Here is a 22,795-nt window from a genome sequence, read left to right as displayed (position 1 = left end):
AGACCAAACAGTGAAGAACAGTGAAAAAATATATACCATCTAACACAAAAAGTGTTTAGAGGCCATCTCATTATGAGTTTAGGTATTGCGGCCCATCACCTGATGAAAACTATGTACACACAATCAAGCTTCTTGAACACACATTTATACACACAAATTGAGAAGGCTGATTGTGGGGGAAAAAAATATATATAACATTGGGAAAAAAAAGTATTTTCAAAAATATTTACAATAAACAAGTTAAATTTTTGTCAGGCTTGCCACTCCGAAAAGCAGTTTCGTCCTGGAATTAGACACAGGGCTACATCACACAGGTCACACTTACATGGGGTGTCGGTCCTCTTTCCACCCTTCCATTTTCATTTCACTTTACTTTCATTGTCACTATAAATGTACATGAAAAAAGTCAGTATTTATGAAAATAATAAAGTATAAAATAAAAATATATACAGCAATAAATAATAATGGAAATCTATATGTATGACAATAGAAAGAATACCATAGCTGAATATGTGCTACATCCCTAATCTTCATATAGAAAGAAGAACACCACAAATGATAAATTCCTGCCTGGGATACCCACAGTGCACGTACGACTTTGATCTGATATGCACATTTTATTATTATATTCACAAACACACACTTATATTGCATCAAAATTAACTTTGTCTTGCAATATAAAAAGAAACTTTCACAAGAAACTTTTTCATCATAAAAAAAAAAAAAGAGTGAGTTGGCTTACCTATGCTCGTCGATGGCGTCACCCACGTGTTCAAATCCGTCACTATCTTCACTCGAGGACTCTTCCGAAGAAGACGATGATGACGAATTTGGACCATCCTCTTCCTCAAGTTGATCAAAAAGCACAATTTCTTGCGCTAAATTTAGTTTTCCGTTCATTGTCAAAGTCACACAAAGTCGCTGCTCGAACCAAACGGCCGTCGCTCGCCACCTCGCTGCTTCAGAACACTCCTCCCTCTCGTTCGGTAGAACCTCGCACGGCAGTTATATTTATAAAAAAAAAAAAACGCATTTTGTGCTTCCACTGTGACTTCGAAAGGGTTCGTTTGATTTGTGTTTTTTTCATGGAGCTTCCGTTTTGAAAAAGGACAAGAAATGATGGAAATATAGACATAAACAAATGATCCATGCATGTTTTAATGTTTTTTTGAGAGGACAATAAAACTATAAAACTTAAATGACAATATCTCACGTTCTAGTTGGTCGATTGACTTCAAATAATAACGAGAGTAAACCGCAACTTCCGCACTTTAAAACGAGACCAACCAAAGGCATGTGGGTGACGTAATTAAAACGTGAGGGCGCTTCAAAGACGACGTGCGCTGAGGACGCGCCGGCGCGTCCTTCGACTCTCAAGGGTTAACTTGCTCCACTAAAGTCTTATCACCTGACCTGGCCAATAGGTGAGAGTCAATTCACTTGATAAAAGGAATGAGGCAAAAGAATTAAACTGTGTCAAATTGACTGCAAACTGATGGCAGTCGTAACACCAGGTGGAATGCGGATTATTTTGAGAGGAATTTTACTGAATGTGTCAAAGTAAGGATACATTTTGGTGTTACCGGACAAGTCTGGCCAATCGGAAGCCTTCTTAGTGTTCCACAATTCGGTGTTTGTCAGAGGTTCAGAGAAGGACACCGCCCTTTCTTTCATGTCCACCTCAACTCGGATCCTCTGCACTTTGACAGGCGGATTCCATTCTCCATATTTGCCACCGGGCTTTTTGTATTTACCATCACGAAATCCAATAAACCAACCAGTCATTTTCACTGGCAAACAAGGGTCCCCCCACATAACCCCCACAGCCCAGTTATTGTTGTCTCCCACCTCAACGTCCCACACGTGTCTTCCCAGGTCCAAAGCACCACCTTGCACACAGTTCCCCTCTTCCCTCTCTGGATTTTTTGGACGCACCTGCTGAACTTCTTCCCAACTCAGACCGGTCAGATCTTCGGAGAGACGGATTCTTGGATTGGCCGTGTTGGGGTTCAGAACGACAGGACTGTAGGCGAGCGTCTCCTTCATCCGCTCCCACACCTTGAACTTGAGGTTGCCCACGTGTTTGGCTTCGTCCAGCAGACCTCCCGGCAGAAGCTGCGGTTTTTCAGTCAGCTCCTGGATTCTGCTCATCGCAGTCTTGAACTTCTTCATGAAAGAAACATTGCCAGACGCCAGCTGCTCCTCAGTGTTTCTGATGACATCCGAGAGAGCGGCCATTTGTCTGTCGAGAGCCGCCATCTTCTCCTTCATCGTCTGACTCTTTTTCTTCTCTTCCTCCCTGACCGCAGCCAACCTGGCCTCCTCTTCGACGTCCAGGAAGCGACGGAGATCCTCAAAATCCTTCTTTATCTTGCGTTCGACATTCCCCTTCTGGACTTTGATGTAGTCTACTTGTTCATTGCAGTTTTCTCGACAGTCGTTGTAATCTTGGAGTCGTTCCTTGGCCTTCTGCAGGCCTTTCTGGAGTTCATCACGATGACCTTTCACAACTTCTTTGAGGGGCCGAAACGTATGACCAATGTGTATTTCTGCGTCTCTGCAGACGAGGCACACAAGCTCCTGGTGGTCCAAACAGAAGAGTTGAAGTTTCTCCTCATGCAAGCTGCAGATGTCTTCTGATTTGAGCGAGGCACGTGAAAGGTTCTCACACATATTCCTCAGTGCCAAGTTCAAAGGCGGATCCATCAAACTAAACTCTGTCCGACAGACTGGACACGATCGTTCTGCTTTGTCCTTCCACTGCTGCAGACACGCACGGCAGAAGCTGTGACTGCACAGAAGAATGACAGGATCTTTGAAGATGTCCAGACAGGTGGGACATTGAAAATGGTCCTCCAGACGTCCAGCCATGGTTTTAGAGAAGACGGCAAATTCGGATTGTCGAGCTGCAGTTGTTCTGCAAAACAAAAAGCATTCTTACATACAATTGAAAGGATTCTTTCATGTGCTCCTTCTCGGTTCAAAAGTGCATTTCCTGCTCACTGAAGCTGGGCTCGAATTTGTAAAGAGCAACTTTTATGACTTGATATAAGCTTCACCATCTGTTGACAGGATGAGGGGCACAGGGCCAATCCGTAGGGGGCCGACTATCAAAAACTTCAAAATATTTTCAAAACCACTAGCGACCTCAAACAAAAACGCACACCTCTTTTAGGCATAAATGAGTTTCCATGAGCAGCGGGATCCAAAAATTCAAAGTCGTTCTATAATAAAATCCCCATTTATTTTTTTATGTAAGTATAACAAAACTGCGATTGGCAAGCAACCGATTCAGGGTGTAACCCGCCTACTGCGCGTAGTTTGCTGTAGTGACGGGATCTGTCGTTCACTTGAGTAAACGAATCCATTCCGGTTCGTTCAGTAAAAAGATTCCTTCAAACGAATCGTTCAACGAATCGTTCGCCCCCCTCATCTCCCTCCCCGCCCAAATGAATCGTTCGGTTAGTGAACGGGAAGTGACGTTGCTGAACGAATCACCAAAGACCGCTTCGCAGTATAACTGAACGGGAAGTGACATTGCTTGGTCCCTCCCTCTCTTGCACATTGACCACTCGTCGTAGTTTCAGAAATGAGTGACAGGCGATAGCATTCTGCTTTCACAGACAGCCTCGTCTCCCTCCCGCTGCTGCAAAAGCGAGGGAGAATTTCCGCGTCGTCTGTCCTAGTTCTATGGGCTCAAAGTCATGGCTCGTGCTTGCATTTCGATTTAGGACACGGTTAAACATTTTCCTTTTGTGAGGGGGAAGTGGGGGTTTGGGGTCGGGGGCGCACGGACTTTCTTTAGCATGATCTTGCTCACATATACAATGCTGCTGCGACCAGCCAACGCGGCATGCTTGCTGTCACGAAAATAAAAATAAATCGAAAGTTTAATTTCTAAATATGGAACGACCAACATCATATTTACCTCTCGCTCTGTTGTATTTTTGTTTTTTATAATTAAGATGATCGTATTGAATTTTTGCACTGGTATTAATAAATAAAATAATACGGTCAGCTCCCCTGTCGTCCCCGCATCTCAGATCGTCAAATGCTGACGAGAAATAATTGTTTGCTCTTTATGATGTCGCCTTTCTACTCTCATTAATCTGTTAAGAAAAATGTAGACATATTGCGACATCTCCCGTGTCCGCGCGCTTTGTTTTTGGGCGCTTGAGTAGCACATGATGGACGGATTGACATAATTTGTCAAACCAACCGACACCCTCTGACACGAAAAAAATAAAACACTCGGAAAAAATTGACATGTATATACAGTTTCATTGCAAATCAGTATTATGGTGATCATACTAAATATTCTTTTTTTTCTGTGCACATATGAGGTAAATATCGCTGCCATGAAGCCTCCAAATAGTGACAGTTCTGTGCCCGCTTCACTGCCGTCACACGACCGCAGCTCAGCTTTTGCTTGCCTCGTAGCTACGCGTGTTTTAAATTACTGTAAATTTGATAGTATGTCATAGGTACAGTCCCGAGTCTGTTGAGAAAAGTAGAACACTAAACCATGCTCGCTAGATTTGTGTGGTGTTTTTGTCTGTTTGAGCAGCATTTGATAGGCTCCACGTTAACAAATATGTGACAAAGTCATTTCCTTTCATTTTATGACTCGTTCACCGCATAGTCATTACTGGAAAGTCAAGTTAGCAGCAAGCTAGGTCAGGAACCGGAGGACCGAATCACTGAACGGGAAGTGACAAAACTCAGTCTTTCCCCCCTGCCTGCACGCTGGCTGCTTATTGGCCACACGTGGAAATGAGTGACAGACGCCTTGATTCTGTTTCCGCTCCCTCCCCTGCCCTGCCCTCGATGAGGCTGGCGTCTGATTGGTCGTGTGCGATGTCAGAAGACGCTGCCGCTTGCTCAACGCCCTCCCACGCAGCGAACAAGCGCCACCAACTTCATAGAACGAATCAGTGCACATGGTGATTTGTTCGGTCTCGTTCACCCAAACAATTCGTTCAAAAAGAACGAATCGTTCGCGACCGATACAACACTACTAGTGACGCCCCTGGTAATCAAGAAGGCTCAATATGTATTTGTAGCCAACTTAGTCATTTTGATAGTCGGCTAATATAGCTAATATACAGCATGTGTTGCCTTCATTATGAAAGGCTTTTAATTTTTGTGGCTCCTTTTTTTTTTGCTCCAATATGGCTTTCAACATTTTGGGTTGCCGACCCCTGCACTAGAAAAATGAAACGTCAGCAGTCCAAAGAGCAAGAGTGGCCCGGATCAGACTCGGCGGCATGGACGGGCATTAGGGGGCCGGGCCCGCCCTGAGAGACCATTGTGACCGCCCTAGCTCAAGTAGACTGTACTAATTTTTAAAAAATTTTAAAAAATCTTCCACAAAGACGCACACACACACGGACAGGACGAACCCTCTATTCATCCTATCTTGATCTGTCGTCATTCAATTCAACCAATCTGAGCAGCAAATGAAGGCAATTTCTAGCTAATCAGACATACCTGTCAGGTTGTAAGGTTTCGGCGTAATTTGCACAAATGAGCACTGATTTTTAAATGGGTACGCCGTACTTTCAAAATCTGTACGTTTTTCGTGCATTATGTTTTTTTTAGGGCTGTCAAACGATTAAAAATTTTAATCGAGTTAATTACAGCTTAAAAATTAATTAATCGTAATTAATCGCAATTCAAACCATCTATAAAATATGCCATATTTTTCCTGTAAATTATATATATATTCTGTAAAATGTTGGAATGGAAAGATAAGACACAAGATGGATATATACATTCAACATACGGTACATAAGGACTGTAGTGGGCATTTCACTCTACTGTCATTTAAATCTGTCTTTGCTGTCCTCACGCCGAAGCGTCTACTTTTTCCAAAGCTAGACAGCTAGTGAACGACGCCATAATAATCAGACTTCTTTCTTTTTCATCTGATATATTAATAAAATGGCCTCAAACCATTGTCCTCTTTAGACCATCGTAAAACTACCAAAAAAAAGTACACAAGCATTGCAATAGCAACAACGTTAGCTTAGCACGCTATACAGGTTCACTAAACATAAACAAAAAGCGTCTCATACAAACAATACAACATTTTGCTTACTAACATAATATGTATATTATTTACAACAACCATACTTACGGACAAATCTTGTCCAAGGATCTTATAGGCACAACATTACAACGTAGGCGTCAGCCCGAGACATCGTGCAGCCATATTGAACTGTCAAGACAACAATAAACCATGTCGCAAAGCGACCACAAGAGTTCGCTGTTAGACAGCACAAAAAGCCTTGCTGTAAAACTTACCAAAAGGCTGAATACTGTCTGAGCGGGACATGTGCGTTAATTGCGTCAAATATTTTAATGTGATTAATTAAAAAAATTAATTACCGCGCGTTAACGCGATAATTTTGACAGCCCTAGTTTTTTTTTTTTTCTCCGGATTTTGTCACCGTTTTGACAACGAGACAATGTGCGTTACTATGCGTTACTACGTTGGTTGAATGACGCGAGAAAAGTCAGACACTGAGAGCGAAGTGTTTGCTGTGACGCTGTAGCAAACGCGATGCTAGGCTAAGTGGCTCCAATATTTCCCGACTGTAGCCGACAGCCTACAATCTACGCCTAGATATCTCATGCATATAGAACTACATGCGAAATGACAGACTCGGTCGCGTTAGTAAACAGCCACCATTTTAGTTGCCGGTACACCAGACTCACCGCTGTTCCAGCTATTGAGTCTGGCCACCATTCAGCGGATACAATTTCCAGGGCGGAGCAAGCCACAGCAAACAGACAGCCGAGTGGACCAATCAGCGACGGGCAGACGTGACGTTAGTAAAACGACGAGGGCAGGACGAGGGACTTGCGCGCGAAAGGAAACATACGAGGAGAGCGGAGTTTATTCGACATGGCTAGCGCGAGACAGACTGTTGTCAATGACTCGTGTCGATGTGTTTTTGGTCATTTAAAACTGATTTTACCGTGGATTGCAACATATTCTCGGCTCTCCTGTTCACCGTCTGTGTTGTTGTGAAGACGACCTCCGACGCGCAAAAGTGACGTTGCTCGTTAAGAACACGTCACGCAAATAAACGAATCTGATTTGTCGATTGATTTTGTACCTGCTCGAGAGGCCGTTAATGCGATGGTTCCCAGACTTTTCCCTCAGTGTTTGAAAAATACAGGGAGAACGTTCTGGCCGTGCCAGGCAACCATTTTAGAGCAGTACACTTCTCAGAAAGCTCTGTTGTAGTGAACCTTCCTAGCGAACCTCAGTAACTTTTTACCTGAAATACTCCTAAATCGGCAAAATCTTGACTTGAATCTATCTTTAAATGATGAAACAGTTTTAAAACTTTCACGTCGTAATGAAATAATAAATAAACGACTTCCAAACATAGCAAAGGTTACTGTGTTTTTTCATTTATTTATTAATTTTTTTATGAAAAAAAAAAACATGAAAGATAAAACCAGTTACTTTACCAAGTAACTAATTACCCTTCCATTCAGGTAACTGAGTTACTAACTCAATTACTTTTTGGGAGAAGTAATTTGTAACTAATGAATTACTTTTTAAAGGTAAGATTAACAACACTGGTCATAAAGATGAAGTCTGCAGAATGAAAAGTGACGAAAGCGGAAATTTCATTCTGCCAATTTGTTGCTGAACACAATTTGCCCGCAACTATTGCTGATCACTTCTCAGAATTAGCAAAAGAAATGTTCCCTGACTCAAAGATTGCATCGTTAAGTTAATTTTACCAATTGACCTTTTTCATTTATAATTGGACACACTAACGAACTACCTTCAAGTCAAACTGAATTGCGAGCTGAAGTGCAGCCATCAAAAGACATGATAGAAATTGCCAAAAGTGCTACATACAATTATAACAAAAGTCACTTTTAATTTTAGTAATCATGATGTAGCTGCGGGGCCGGATGTATGGGTGGCCTGGGGTGGGCACGGCCCACCCAGACGTGAGTCGTGCCCACCCAATCAAAATGTCGGGAATATCTATTGTAGCGTCGCACTGGATATAGAGAACGCACGGAGAGTTGGTCTCACCTACTTTTTTATAGCAGGATTAACGGTTACTGTTGGCCGCAACAACGCCGAACAAGCAATCACCTAAACAAGCTGTTTTTTCAACCTCGTTTGTTATCAGGCGCGCTTCCTCTCTCTCCTCCAGGCACATACACACACGCACCCTCCGCTCACCCCGCCCACTCCTACTCATCCAACCACACACACCCATCCGTACCAGAGGCGTTAGAACATAAAAAAGTGTTTTTGCCAGCGATGCCGAGTAGCTGTAAAAGCTGTAGTAGTACCAAGTAGCTCTACCGATTTCAACAATGAGACGTCGCAAAAATAATCACATGACTTCATTATACAAATCAGACGCAAGCTTGCCGTCCTAGCTTCACGCCAGCCTGCTCAATCATGTGGTCTTTAGTTACGTAAAAAAATGAAGTATTTTATATTGAGCGCTGCTCTCAACAGGACTCAAAAGTGCGGATTTGAACCTCTATACCAGTTTTTATTTGGCATTGATTGACCAAGGATAACCGGATATATGCTCCTTTTAATTTCTAAATAGTAATAATGAAGAAACTCTTCACTATTCAAACTAGGAACTATTTTTTCCACCAGAGGGCACTCGTGCTCTGGACGAAGAATGCCTCGTTTATTTATTTTTTTCTCTCATTGGAATACATTTTTATTGTATTTCTTTGGCTTTATGCGGTTATGTAATGTGTTATTGTCCAGTATCATTATAACAACGGTTCATATACCATTGTAAAAAAAAAAAAAAAAAAAAAAAATTAAACAAAAATAAGCAGTTACTCAAAATGTCACTCTTAATTGAGTATTCTTTTCACTGCATACTTTTTTATTTGTACTTGAGTACATTTTTTGGATGACTACTTTTACTCTTACTTGAGTAATATTAGTTTGAAGTAACACTACTCTTAGTTGAGTAAAAATGTTGGCTGCTCTACCCACCTCTGCGTTTAAATATTGCAATTTAAATTTGCTTATAAAATCCAGACACTTATTCTGGGAGTTTTCAAAATGTTTCTTAAGTAGTTTTTAAAAACAAAGGTTTAATCAAACGGTGTACCAATGAAACCATTACATATGCACCGCAAAACCCAAACCAAAAAAAAGAAAAGCTTCCCTTGTTTTCAGTGCAAATATACTAGAAATAAGTGAAATTATCTGCGAGTGCTTCAATTAAATTTACTCACTTAGATTTCTTGAAATAAGAAAAATACCTAGCTGAAAATAAGCTTTAAAAACTTGTCAGAAATGTTTTTAAATTCAAGAATAGATATTGTTCAAAACATTATTTGAAAGCATTTTTCTCTTGATTAAGGTGAAAAATGACCAACTTGTAGTTGTATGGCCCTAATAAGAACAAATACTGTAGCAATAGTAATGTTTACTTAAAGTAAGTGGAAGAATCTGATGCATTAATCTGTTAACCAGCCGTTAACTCTCAGAACAAGATGGAGAAAATTATTCGACTAGATTTAAGAAAAATTAAAGAAATGCAGAGGGTAAAAAAAAAGCCTGCATTGGGGGTGCCCCCTCAAGATTTCTTAGTGCCCACTCTGGTGGGTAAACCTAGATCCGGACCTGTGTAGCTGTAGATATTGATTGCTCCAGGTATGTATATGTTCCAATATTACCAATAATTTGATATTTTAAAAATGGAGTTTATTTTTGTTTCATATTGCACACTGTATACAACGTTGTATGAATAGTCATATGAATAGAAAATATTTCAGTGCACTGATGTAGTAATGTACGGGTAATAACGCCACTGTTCAGGCTAAATTTACGTTGAAGAAGTGTGCCCCCCCCCAATGCAGCGGTTTCAAAGTAAACACGACAAACTTTCTTTCAAGAAAATATTTACTTACTGTTACCAATTCTGCCCTTCTTGGTAATTGGCGGTGTTTCAACTCCTCGCCGTAGTGAGGAGTGGGCGATTCACTTGGCTCGTTGCCGTTGGTTCATCCCAGGGCCTTAGAAAGAGGGTTACGACACTCCCATAGACATCCATTATACGATTTTACTTCCGGATTTTTCCGGGTTACGGAGCCTCGTGTAGTTCCAAACATGGCTTCGACGAGAGCGGACCGCATTCATACGAATGGCTGGCTGTAAAGTATATTCGGAGGTAAGTTGGTGAAAAAAACGATCTCTTTTGAATTTTCAACAGTCTGTATTCTATCAGAGGCGCTTTATGATGTATATGTTGAGCTTTATTTGTAGATGCGTAGCGTAATTATACATATATTTTATCTTGGTTGACGGGCGATGTTCTGTTACTTTTTAAGCTGAGTCTGCTAACTAGGAATGTATCGTCATTATCCCTACCTCTTTTAAGTTGCTAACTCTTTCAGAGGCCCTTTGTGACGTACACACTCATCTGTATTTGTGAGTATTGGTCGACGACCGGCTCATTGGCTCCATTTTGTAAGCTTTGAAGTAAGGTATCCCCCTCATGAAAGAGTACCAAGTCAATGCATGACAACCTGTATTCTTTACACCAAAATGTTTGACATATAGATTGAAAAGTGATGTCAACAAATAATAGACACATTTATAAAAAAATAAAAAAATAAATAAAACTAATGTATATTATGATTAGGGCCCGAGCACTAAGCGTGCGAAGGCCCTATTGTTTTGCAAAGGATTATTATTATAATTTTTTTCATTTTAGGGCCCGAGCACTAAGCGTGCGAAGGCCCTATTGTTTTGCAAAGGATTTTTTTTTTTTCAATTTTTTTTCAGGGCAAATGAAAACGGCCAATTTGGAGGCCTGAACATGCAGGAAAAGTCACCAAAATTTGCACCTACGTGCGGAAAATTGTACATTTCGATAATTTTGCAACGTTGCAAAAAAATGTAATAAAATGGCTCAGTGGCGCCCCCTTGAAATTTTAAAATTCGCCTATAACATTAGGGTCCGTCAGCGTAGAGCAATGAAATTTGGGGAGTCTATACCTTGTCCAAAACCGCTCCAAAAAAGCATTGGCACCCATATTCCAAACCCAACAGGAAATCGGTTATTTTGGATCGAATATGAAATTTTTATCGATTTACAGGGTGCACATTTGAGACCTTATCGCCGAGGGAGTTAGTTGGATCATCTTCAAAATTGGTGAGACTGTTCATGAGACATATGAGATCTTAAGTTTTGAAAATGGTGCGTTTTCATTCACGGGTCTGACCTGGGCGTGGTGCCAAAGTCGGCCATTTTTTCGGCAAAATGACAAATTCAGTAAATGACTAATAGTTTCTTGACACAACGTTCAATCTTTTTCATATCTGGCATGTATGTGCGGTATCCCACCCTTAACACGAGTGCATTGAAACATTACTCATTAAGCCTAGCGCCCCCTAGTGAGAACAGGAAATGCCTTTTTTTACGAGACAGGCTCCTCCTCCAAGGGAAAAAAATCTGGTGACCTCAAACCTGTTTTAGGGGAGCCTCAAGAAATGTGTTCAGGTGCCTGAGGAAAAATATTGAGTTTTCGTTGAAGCGGAGAGGTCCAAACTGGAAGTGAAAATGACCGTCAACAATTTGTCTCGCCAAAAACTTTGAACAGTCATAACTCGGCAGATATACAACATATCTGCGCCAAACCTCCCGTGTTTGTTGAGAGTCATACCCTGAAGGTTCTTGTAGGGGTCATTTGCATCAACTCTACAGTGCCAACTAGTGGCGACAGAAAGAAGTTTTAAAAAAGGCCTTTCCTATTGGGTTTTTTCAACATAGAGCGAGGAAATTTGGGGAGTAGATACCTTATACAAAACTGCTCAAAAAGTCTCTTGCACCCGTATTCCAAATCCAAAGGGAAATCGGGTATTTTGGATCGAATGTGAAATTTTCATGGGTTCACAGTAACAGTTTACATTTGGAGGCTTGAATATGCACAAAAACTCACCAAAATTTGCACATACATGCAGCTTTGGATAATGTTCAATAATCTTGCAATGTTACGAAAAAATGTAACAAAATGGCTCAGTGGCGCTCCCTTGAATTTTTCAAAAAGGCCTCTCCATTTAGGTTTTTTTAACATAGAGTGATTCTGTGAAATTCGGAGAGTCAAAACCTTGTGCAAAACTGCTCCAAAAAGTCTCTTATACACACACATTCCAAATCCCACAGGAAATCGGGTATTTTGGATTGAATGTGAAATTTTTATCGATTTACAGTGTGCACATTTGAGACCTTGGCACGGAGGGAATTAGTTTGATCATCCTCAAAATTTGCGAGACTGTTCATGAGACATATGAAATCTTAATTTATCAAAATGGTGTGTTTTCATTCACGGGCCTGACCTAGGCGAGGTGCCAAAGTCGGCCATTTTTTCAGCAAAATGACAAATTCAGTAAATGACTAATAGTTTCTTGACACAACGTTCAATCTTTTTCATATCCGGCATGTATGTGCGGTATCCCACCCTTAACACGAGTGCATTGAAATATTACCAATTAGGCCTAGCGCCCCCTAGTGAGAACAGGAAATGCCTTTTTTTACGAGACAGGCTCCTCCTCCAAGGGAAAAAAATCTGTTGACCTCAAACCTGCATCGGTGGAGCCTTAAGACCTGTGTTCAGGTGCCTGATGAAAAATATTGAGGTTTCGTTGAAGCAGAGGGGTCCAAACAGGAAGTGAAAATGACCGTCAACAATTTGCCTCGCAAAAAACTTTGAACAGTCATATATCAGCAGATATACAACATATCTGCGCCAAACTTCCCGTGCTTGTTGAGAGTCATACCCTGAAGGGTCTTGTAAGGGTCATTTGCATCAACTCTACAGTGCCAACTAGTGGCGACAGAAAGGAGTTTTAAAAAAGGCCTTTCCTATTGGTTTTTTTTAACGTAGAGCAACGAAATTTGGGGAGTCCATACCTTATGCAAAACTGCTCCAAAAAGTCTCTTGCACCCACTTTCCAAATCCAACAGAAAATCGGTTATTTTGGATCGAATGTGAATTTTTTATCCATTTGTAGTAAAGTATACATTTGGAGGCCTGAACATGCACGAAAACTCACCAAATTGTGCACATACATGCAGCTTTGCGTGGATTTCGATAATCTTGCGGCGTTACAAAAAAATGTAACAAAATGGCTCAGTGGCGCCCCCTTGAATTTTTCAAAAAGGCGTTTCCTATTAGGTTTTTTTTAACGTAGAGTTATGAAATTTGGGGAGTCGATACCTTGTGCAAAACTGCTCCAAAAAGTCTCTTGAACCCATATTCCAAACCCAACAGGAAATCGGGTATTTTGGATCAAATGTGAAATTTTTATCAATTAACAGGGTGCACATTTGAGACCTTGTCACAGAGGGAGTTAGTTGGATCATCTTCAAAATTGGTGAGACTATTCAGGAGGCATAGGACATCTAAAATTTTCAAAATGGTGCGTTTTTATTCATAGGTCTCACCTGGGCGTGGTGCCAAAGTTGGCCATTTTTTCGGCAGAATGACAAATTCAGTAAAAGACTAATAGCTCCTTGAAACAACGTTCACTCTTTTTCATATCTGGCATGAATGTGCGGAATCCCACCCTTAAAATGAGTGCATTGAAACATGACCCATTAGGCCTAGCGCCCCCTAGTGGGAACAGGAAATGCCTTTTTTTTACTAAACAGGCTCCTCCTCCAAGGAAAAAAATATATTCACCTGCAACCTGCATCAGGGGAGCCATAAGACATGTGTTCAGGTGCCTGATGAAAAATACTGAGGTTTGGTTGAAGCAGAAGAGTCCAACAGGAGAAGTGAAAATGACTGAAGCCATTTCGTCTCACCACAAGTTTTGAACAGTCATAACTTCTACAACATATCTGCGCCAAACATCTCGTGCTTGTTGAGTCATACTCTGAAGGGTCCTGTAGGGGTCATTTGCATCAACCTTACAGCGCCAATTAGTGGCAATAGAAAGTCACTCATTTTTCTAATATTTGTCCAGTTCTTTTCAGGTTGGTCATTGTAGTTTCAAGACCTTTTGAAATACTTATTTTACGGCCCATGTCCACATGTCTCTGTCTGTTGCCGTGACGACCCTGTATTCGCTCCTTTTTTGTAGTACTCTCTCAAATAGGGGTTTTTATCTCTTCGGTGTGTGAATGTAAAGAGGCAACTTTCGAGCATGTTAGGTTCTAATGAGATGATTAGAGAGGAGGATCTGCCACCACCCTGACCTGCTCACTGTCCGAGTTGTGTGACGTCCGAGTTGCGCTAGATTGCGAGGGCCCGTTCAGTCCTGCTTGCAGGCCTAGTTTAAATTGGAATGGACATCAGTGTTTTTTTTTTCAAGAAACTAAAGCCGAACTCAAGCCATGAGAAAGACGCGGCCGAAAGTCAACATGAACCGATAGCGCTGCCACCTCCTGTAGTTTCACTGACTGACACCATCATCAGAAAATATAACGGGCAAAAACGCCACTGTTCAGGCTAAATTTACGTTGAAGAAGTGTGCCCCCCCCCCAAAAAATGTAATGCCCCCCCTGTAATTTCTTTCTGCAGCCGGGTCTGGTGACATCATAGCGAATTGGTATAATATTGTGGCAGCATCTCCTGAGTCTATATTTTAGAGTCTGCTTCATAAATAAGGAAATCATTTATCTTTTGGCTAATCTATATCACATTATAATCAATAGATGGCTTTATATTGATGCTTCGTCATAGCTCCCAGCTAAGGTACGTGTACCTTAAGTGCGTAGCGACTTACCCTATGGAATAACACCACTTTTTTTCTCGTAGTACCAGGACGACTTTAATCTCGTAGTCCTTTTTTCTCCTTTGTTTGGACCTAATTCTTCGTTGTACGCAACACTGTTACGTGACTTAAAAAAAACAAAACAAAAAAACGACTGGAGCCGAAATAGCGGTCGAGACTCCGCCGTCGTAAAGTCGAAATCACGCAAATCGGGTATGTCGTAACCCGGGGACTACCTGTTCTTTACTCAAGTAAGACTAGAGTTCTGCCAACATGTGATGACTGAAGTTGCAGAAAATTCACTCAAGTACTATGCAAGTCAAAAAGTATTTGGTGAAAAGAATACTAAAGTAATTAGTAAGTGTTTATAATCATTTATTTTGAAAATGTCATCAGCAGCGCGAGTAAGAGTAGCATTACTTTAAAACAAGATTACTCAATCACAAGTCAGAGTAGTCAATCCCCCCCAAAAAAAGCATTTGTTGAAAAGAATACTCACGTCCTCGGTCACCTGCGTTTGATTTATTTTTAAAACTGAAATGAGAAGCCAAACATTGTACTCTAGTAAGAGCAGCGTTACTTCAAAATAAAGTCAAGTACTTATCCATCCACAAATAGTAGTACAAGTACAAGTGCTGTAAATCAATATTATCAAGAGAGAAGCCATAAGATGTACTCAAGTAAGAGTAGTGTGACTTTCAAGTATTACTTACATAAATGTAAAAGTAGTACGTACACAAGTACTAGTCAAAAAGTATTGGGTGAAAAAAATACGCAATTACCAAGCAAGTGTTGATAATCATTTATTTTGAAAATAATGTCATCAGTAAAAGCCCAAAATGGTACTCGAGTAAGAGTAGCATTACAATTAAATAAGACAACTCAAGTACAAGTCAAAATCATCAATCCAAATTATTTGTGAAAAAAGAATAATCTAGTTCTTTGTGTCCGATATATTTTTCAAACTGTGACGAGAAGCCAAACATTTTACTCGAGAAAGAGTAGCATTACTTTCAAATGAAAGCAAAGAACTTATAAAATCAAAAAATGATTGTAGTACAAATATTAAAGTAATACAGGTAAATCAATGTTAACAAGAGAGTAGCAACAAGTAAGAGTAGCATGACTGTACTTCCAAATATTCCTCACATTAAACTATAAGTTGTATTCACACAAGTATTGGAAGAAAAGAATACTTAGTAACTGCTTCATTATTTTGACTCCAGTAAAGTCTTATGACGTGACGTGGACAATAAATGAGTGTCAAATCATTTGATAAAAGAAAAGGAATGATTTAGATGACATTCAGGAGCAAAAAAATGAAGCCGTGTCAACTCGATCGCTAACTGATGGCTGTCGTAACACCAGGTGGAATGGGGATTATTTTTAGAGGAATTTTACTGCTTGTGTAAAAGTAAGGATACATTTTGGTGTTACCGGACAAGTCTGGCCAATTGGAAGGCTTCTTAGTGTTCCACAATTCGGTGTTTGTAAGAGGTTCAGAGAAGGACACCACCCTTTCATTTATGTCCACTTCAACTCTGATCCTCTGCACTTTGACAGGCGGATTCCATTCTCCATCATCGCAATAGGGCTTTTTGTATACCCCATCACGAAACCAAATGAACCAACCAATCATTTCATCTGGCAAACATGGGTCCCCCCAAATAATCCCCACTTGCCATTCAATGTTGTCTACCACCTCCACATCCCACACGTGTCTTCCCGAGTCCAAAGCACCAACCAGCACACGCTGCGACTTGCACCTCTCTGGATTCTTTGGACGCTCCTGCTCTACGTCTTCCCAACTCAGACTGTTCAGATCTTCAGACAGACTGATCCTTGGATTGGCCGTGTTGGGGTCCAGAATGACGGGACTGTAGGCGAGTGTATCCTTCATCCGCTCCCACACCTTAAATTTGAGGTTGCCCACGTGTTTGGCTTCGTCCAGCAGACCTCCTGGCAGCAACTGCGGCTTTTCAGGCAGCTCCTGGATTCTGCTCATGGCAGTCTTGAACTTCTTCATGAAAGAAACATTGCCAGACGCCAGCTGCTCCTCAGTGCTTCTGATGAGATTCGAGAGAGCGGCCATTTGTCTGTCGAGAGCCGCCATCTTCTCCTTCATTGTGTGACTCTTCTTCTTCTCTTCCTCCCTGACCGCAGCCAACCTGGCCTCCTCCTCGACGTTGAGGAAGCGACGGAGCTCCTCAAAATCCTTCTTAATCTTGCGTTCGACCTTCTCCCTCTGGACTTTGATGTACTCTGCCTGTTCGTTGCAGTTCTCTTGACAATCGTTGTAATCTTTGAGTCTTTCCTTGGCCTTCTGCAGGCCTTTCTGGAGTTCCTCATGATGACCTTTCACAACTTCTTCAAGGGGCCGGAACTTGTGACCAACGTGGATTTCTGCGTCTCTGCAGATATGGCACACAAGCTCCTGGTGGTCCAAACAGAAGAGTTGAAGTTTCTCCTCATGCAAGCTGCAGATTTCTTCGGATTTGAGCGAGGCACATGAAAGGTTCTCACACATATTCCTCAGTGCCAAGTTCGGAGGCGGATCCATCGAACTAAACTCTGTCCGACAGATTGGACACGATTGTTCTCCTTTGTCCTTCCACTGCTGCAGACACGCACGGCAGAAGTTGTGACTGCACGGAAGAATGACAGGATCTTTGAAGATTTGCAGACAGGTGGGACATTGAAGATGGTCCTCCAGACATCCAGCCATTGTTTTAGAGAAGACGGCGATTGGCTCGGCGCACAAGTTCGGAATGTCGAGCTGCAGTTGTTCTGCAAGACAAAAAGCATTCTTACATACAATTCGAAAGGATTCTTTCATGTTCTTTCATGTACTTCACTATCAGTTGACAGAACGTGGGGCACAAGGCCGATCCGTAGGGGGCCTACCATCAAAAACTTCCAAATATTTTCAAAACCACAAGCGACCTCATACAAAAACGGACACCTCTTTTAGGCATATATGAGTCTCCATGAGCAGCGGGATCCAAAAATTCAAAGTCGTTCCATAAAAAAATCCCGATTTATTTTTTTTAAATAAGAATAACAAAACTGCGATTGGCAAGCAACCAATTCAGGGTGTAACCTGCCTACTGCGCGTGGCTAGCTGGGATGAGCTCCAGCAACTTTGCGACCTTCGTGAGGAAAAGCGACATGGAAAACGGATGAATGAATGAATAAGTATAATAAAACTTAAAGTGCCTGTGACACACACAAAAAAAACCCACCTTTATTTCATGTTACACACAATATTTTATGCTCCTGAATGAAATGGACTGCTTGGATGTTTGTGGAAGCGATCGATATATGGCGAATGTGACGTCTGCCGAGTAACCATCTCGCAATACAGCCATCACTATAGCATGCAGAAGGACTGCGGATTAGGGTGTCCCAGGCCCCCTATATAAAATCACATTTTAACAGATTTGGACTCGCACACCCCTTCATTGTATTCCATTTGCTAAAAGAACCGAGCACACGAAATTTCACTCCCATAGCTGGTTGCTAAGGCTTCCCTCATTGACATTCCTACTGGACTGGCAGTGGTTAACGTGTCGGTCTCGCACTCTTCTGACTAATGATCGCCTCTCTCCCAGACCGATTGTCTTCCTTGCACAATTCACATTGGACAAGGTGTTACATGCACTGGTGCAATACAACTGAAGTGCAATAAAACTGAAGTGCAATACAACTGGATAGTAGCAATACAACTGAAGACAGAGAAGTGACAGCTGCACTACTGGAAGCTGGCCTTGTCAGCGGTGGGGCATTGGCGGCAGTGATGTTCGACGACCTGAAAGATGAGCTGCCGCTCGTCTTCGTCGTTCGTCAGGCACTGGTTGAAGTCGGTCGCCAGCTTCACCGCTCGCTCGGCAACATCATTCACCGACTTCAGCTCCGACACGACAACTGGAACTTCCCGCAGATCCGCGACTGTAGCTGGGAGAGGCAGCTTCAGGCAGTGGAACAGGTTCTGCGACCTCCGGGTGATGAAGTCGCCCAGATCAGCCCTCTTGAGTGTAAGGGTCCTCCTTCCTTCCAGCCGCCGCAGTTCCTTCCCTTTCTCCTGAGCCTCGTAGAGGTTGTGCAGCATCTTGGCCTTCTCCTCTTCCTCAGTCTTCGTTGAAAACATCGCCGGGGGGGCGAGTCCTCGCTCAAGTACCAGAGCTGCCCACAGAACTTCTTGAGAGCAGCTCAAGAAGCTCAAGAAAGCATAAATTGCTACAAACAGGCGGTGCAGATGATCCTCCTGCTATGTTGCACAATGGTAAACAGCTTCAACACCCACTGGGGGATCCAGGGGGGCCAAAAGGGCCATGGCCCCCCTTTAGTGCCGGTTAAAAAAAAATCGCTTGAAAGTGTGATTTTCTAGAAGTGAAGTCACATTCTATCAGAAAAAGACTTGCTTAAACCACCTCCCACATGGTAAGCTTCCCAAATCCGATGAGTTTTTCAAAATTGGTGATATTTTGGGGGGAAATCCCCCCTTCGAGTTTCAGATAGCTTTTCTGGATCGGCCATTGTCAACACCAGGTCAAGGCAACACCGCATACGTTCTATGCATGTGAGTGCAAATGGACAGTTGAAAACAGATCAAGATGACGCCCCTACCCGGCTGGCCCCTGTATACGGCATAGCAGACATTACATGTGCTCTGAGGGAACCCTAAATATTAAGCGATCATTGTGAATTTTTTCTCACAGTACTTTGGCAAGAAGTGGAATGCATTGTGAGGGTGTGCGAGATTAGTTTCCTGGATTTACTTTTTTGGGACACTCTACTGCGGATGCAGCTGATTTTGCAGATTAATTTGTTTATTTTTTGCGTTACACCAGCCCAGTACTTCTCAAATAGGGGGGCGCAGAGCGATACCAGGGGTGGGGCATGTGACCTTGGGTAACATGCTTTTTTTTTGTTTTTTTGCCGTACTTGAATCAAGTGTACTTGCGCATCCACTCAGTGGGTGGCAGTGTCGCTCTCATTTTCGGAGTGTGCGCAGTATTTTTGAACTAAGTAAGAGCACACAGACAAGAGATATGAGAGCTGTGCACTGTTTTCGAAAGCCGTTTTCCGGCCTTTTTTTTTCGGCACAACACCGGACTCACGCAGCGACCTACTGTCTTCTAAGGTTCTCACGTGTCCGCCCGAGAAGTGCCATTTTCGGCTGGGATCGTCACGACGACCGCCCTCACCTACGGTTCTCCCTCGGCCGCCGAGAATGCGCTTTTTTCAGGCCGTTCGCCTTTTGGCTTTGACTTTTAATACAGTGGGAGATGGCGAAAGACCACTGTTTACTAGAGGTGCGCATCGGCACTGCCCTCACGATTCGATCCGGTTACGATTCGGAGGGCCACGATTCGATTCGATTCAGAGGGTCACGATGGGGTTCGGTTCGGCAATGCATCGCAATGCATTAAAGCCTGGGATGCATTCAAATTCTAAAGCAAAGCATATTTTTCATGAATCATGAGGCAACACAACTTTTTATTGGCTCTTGTGTCACTCCTGGTTGAAGTCAAATGAAAATACTTTCAGATATATATATTAAAAAAACAAATCACAGCATTTAATTAGTGCTTTGAATGAGACCAGGGCTTTCTCTTTTTTTTTTACACACAGTAGTAGCCTTTCACACAGTGCACCATCTGAACTCCTGTGCAAAATCAGCAGTGTTGGGCACGTTACTTGAAAAAAGTAATTAGTTACATTACTCACTACTTCTTCCAAAAAGTAACTGAGTTAGTAACTGAATTACTCTATAGTAAAAGTAAGTAGTTACCAGGGAAAGTAACTATTTCCGTTACTTTAAAAAGAACTTGTTGTATGTCAAAGAATTTGAAATTTTCTGAGCAGTATTCGAGTCAGTGGAATAGAGAAGAACAGACAGGTAGTTAACTTAACTTGTTAAGTGCTTCAGCAGATTTCAATTGCTTACCACAGATGTCGACAAAAGCTTTGCCCCGGGACATGAATTACACATTACATGCAGGTTCTTTCCTTTAATTTTGACAAACTTGAAATAGTGTCTATATCTCTACCACTTAAAGGACATTTTTTCTTCTGACTGCTCTGCCATCTGTTTTGCGTGTGTGTTTGCCGCACGCTCTGCTCCGGTTTGCTTGTGAAATCACCGGCTCTGATTGGCTTACCACGACACATCACTCTAACCCTCAGCCAACCACAATCACTTCCATCGCATCTCTCGCAGGGCTGCATTCAGGTAGTCTAGTTTCCCGACAATTCACGTCACCTTCAAAGCGTCTGCCGTCCTCAAGATGGAAGCAGAATTATTGCTGGCTGACAGTGGGAGATGGGAACGAGGCTAGCATTGTTAGGTTTTGTGTTTGTTTTCTCCTAGTGTGACTTGTCCCTGTGATTGCCCATTGCTTTCACCTGTGTGTGTTCTCCCAGTGTATCCTGCAATCTGCATCCACCTGTGTTACCCAGCTGTTCCTCGTCTCGTTACCCCTTGTCTGCGTGTGTGTATATAAAGACCCAGTTTCTTGTCACTCCTTGTTGCGTCATTGTCAATGTACTGGTCCACGTTCATGCCTGCGTTCCCCCCCAGTTCCTCATGTTACTCGCCCTGCTTTGAAAGTAAGTTTTGTTTGAACCTTGCCTTTTGATCCCTAGTCCTTTTGTTTGTACTTTGTGCTTTTGTTAGTTATAATTAAAACCATTTTTTGAGTTCTCTGCCACCTGCCTTGCATTATTGTTTCACTGCATTTGGGTCCACACAACCTGCCTGCCAGCGCATTCCCTGACAAGCATGAGGTGTAGCAAACACAGAAACGTTACCAAACTTTGGAAAGCATTGTCTAATTGAATGAGCAGGGACAAACAGCTTGGAGTCAGAAGTACGTGCGCTATTCTGGAACCTGAACGCACCCCAAATCAACAGAGCAGAGAGTCGACTGGACACGGCTGGTAGTTTCTTCAATTTATTCAGAGTAAGTAACGCACCGCTTTTGACCGTCAGTAACAGTAACGGCGGAAAAAGTAATTAGTTAGATTACCCCGTGACTGAAAAAATAACGCCGTTGCGTAACGGCGTTATTTATAACGGCGTTACTCCCAACACTGAAAATCAGTAATAACAATCACTGTATTATAGTCACAACGACCCATCAATAAAAATATTCAAGTAAATATTATAAAGAAAACGACAAAGAAAATATTGTAGTTAGCGGTGCAACGGTTTGCGGTTCAAAGCCAAACTGTCCGGTTCGCCCTGTACGGTTCAATAAGCCTTTATGAACCGCACCTTTTCGGTTTTGCAATTCATGTATTCCGAACTCTTGTGGAATGAATTGATCGAGCTCTGTGTGCCTGTGTGTGACGTGAAGCACGGCTGTGGAGAAATTCCCGCCCCGCAAGTAAATGTCGGATAGCTGTCAAGCACCTGTTTAATAAAAGCCGAGTAACGCCCTCTCTCGCCTACGAGCGAAGTGAAAGTAAAACAAGAAAGAGCAAATTGCTATGGCGAGCGGAGGAGTGGAGAGACCTAATTTTGAGCAAGCACCTGCTTCTTTCAAATCTGCGGTGTAGCAACATATCGGTGTCCCCGTGGACTACAATGCAGAGGGAGAGAAAATATTGAAGGAAAAAAAAACAAAACAATTTGCAAGCGTTGCTCAGCGCTTGTTCCCTATGCTAATAGCAACACTTATAACATGACTCCGGCACCTCAGCCGGCATCACCCACAGTAGTGACTGGATCTGTCGTTCACTTGAGTAAACGAATCCATTCCAGTTCGTTCAGTAAAAAGATTCGTTCAAACAAATCGTTCAAACAAATCGTTCAACGAATCGTTCGCCCTCCTCACCTCCCTGCCCGCCCAAATGAATCGTTCGGTTAGTGAACGGGAAGTGACGTTGCCGAACGAATCACCAAAGACCGCTTCGCAGTATAACTGAACGGGAAGTGACAGTGCTTGGTCCGTCCCTCTCATGCACACAGGCTCCTCATTGACGCTCGTCGTAGTTTCAGAAATGAGTGACAGGCGGTATCATTCTGCTTTCACAGACAGCCTC

The 22,795-nt window shown here is 42.3% G+C and overlaps 2 protein-coding genes across 2 annotated transcripts in view; both read right to left on the bottom strand.

Annotated features, from left to right (window-relative positions):
- Positions 1 to 22,795, bottom strand: part of LOC130922679 (uncharacterized) — a 36,220-nt gene that overhangs the window by 10,006 nt on the left and 3,419 nt on the right. The window contains exons 2-4 of the mRNA XM_057847590.1: positions 16,094 to 17,533; positions 3,004 to 3,013; positions 1,571 to 2,917 (exon numbers count right to left, since the gene is read on the bottom strand). Of these exons, the coding sequence (XP_057703573.1) occupies positions 1,571 to 2,917; positions 3,004 to 3,013; positions 16,094 to 17,471 (2,735 nt within the window). The 5' untranslated portion in view covers positions 17,472 to 17,533. The remainder of the gene's footprint in view (positions 1 to 1,570; positions 2,918 to 3,003; positions 3,014 to 16,093; positions 17,534 to 22,795) is intronic.
- On the bottom strand, positions 753 to 10,558 carry LOC130923472 (E3 ubiquitin-protein ligase TRIM35-like). Its single transcript, XM_057849211.1, has 2 exons — positions 9,934 to 10,558; positions 753 to 2,917 (listed from the first exon to the last, which is right to left on the bottom strand). Exon 2 carries the CDS (start codon positions 2,869 to 2,871, stop codon positions 1,477 to 1,479), a length of 1,395 nt encoding a protein of 464 aa, XP_057705194.1. The 5' UTR covers positions 2,872 to 2,917; positions 9,934 to 10,558; the 3' UTR covers positions 753 to 1,476.

This window comes from Corythoichthys intestinalis, chromosome 10 (assembly GCF_030265065.1).
Source record: "Corythoichthys intestinalis isolate RoL2023-P3 chromosome 10, ASM3026506v1, whole genome shotgun sequence".
Lineage (NCBI taxonomy): Eukaryota > Metazoa > Chordata > Actinopteri > Syngnathiformes > Syngnathidae > Corythoichthys > Corythoichthys intestinalis.
The sequence above is the reverse complement of the archived record's forward strand: the minus strand, read 5'-3'. Positions and strand labels throughout refer to the sequence as shown.

What these genes read in the sequence shown, in the direction of transcription:
- LOC130923472 (XM_057849211.1), bottom strand. Translation starts at nt 2,871, where the DNA reads ATGGCTGGACGTCTGGAGGACCATTTTCAATGTCCCACCTGTCTGGAC.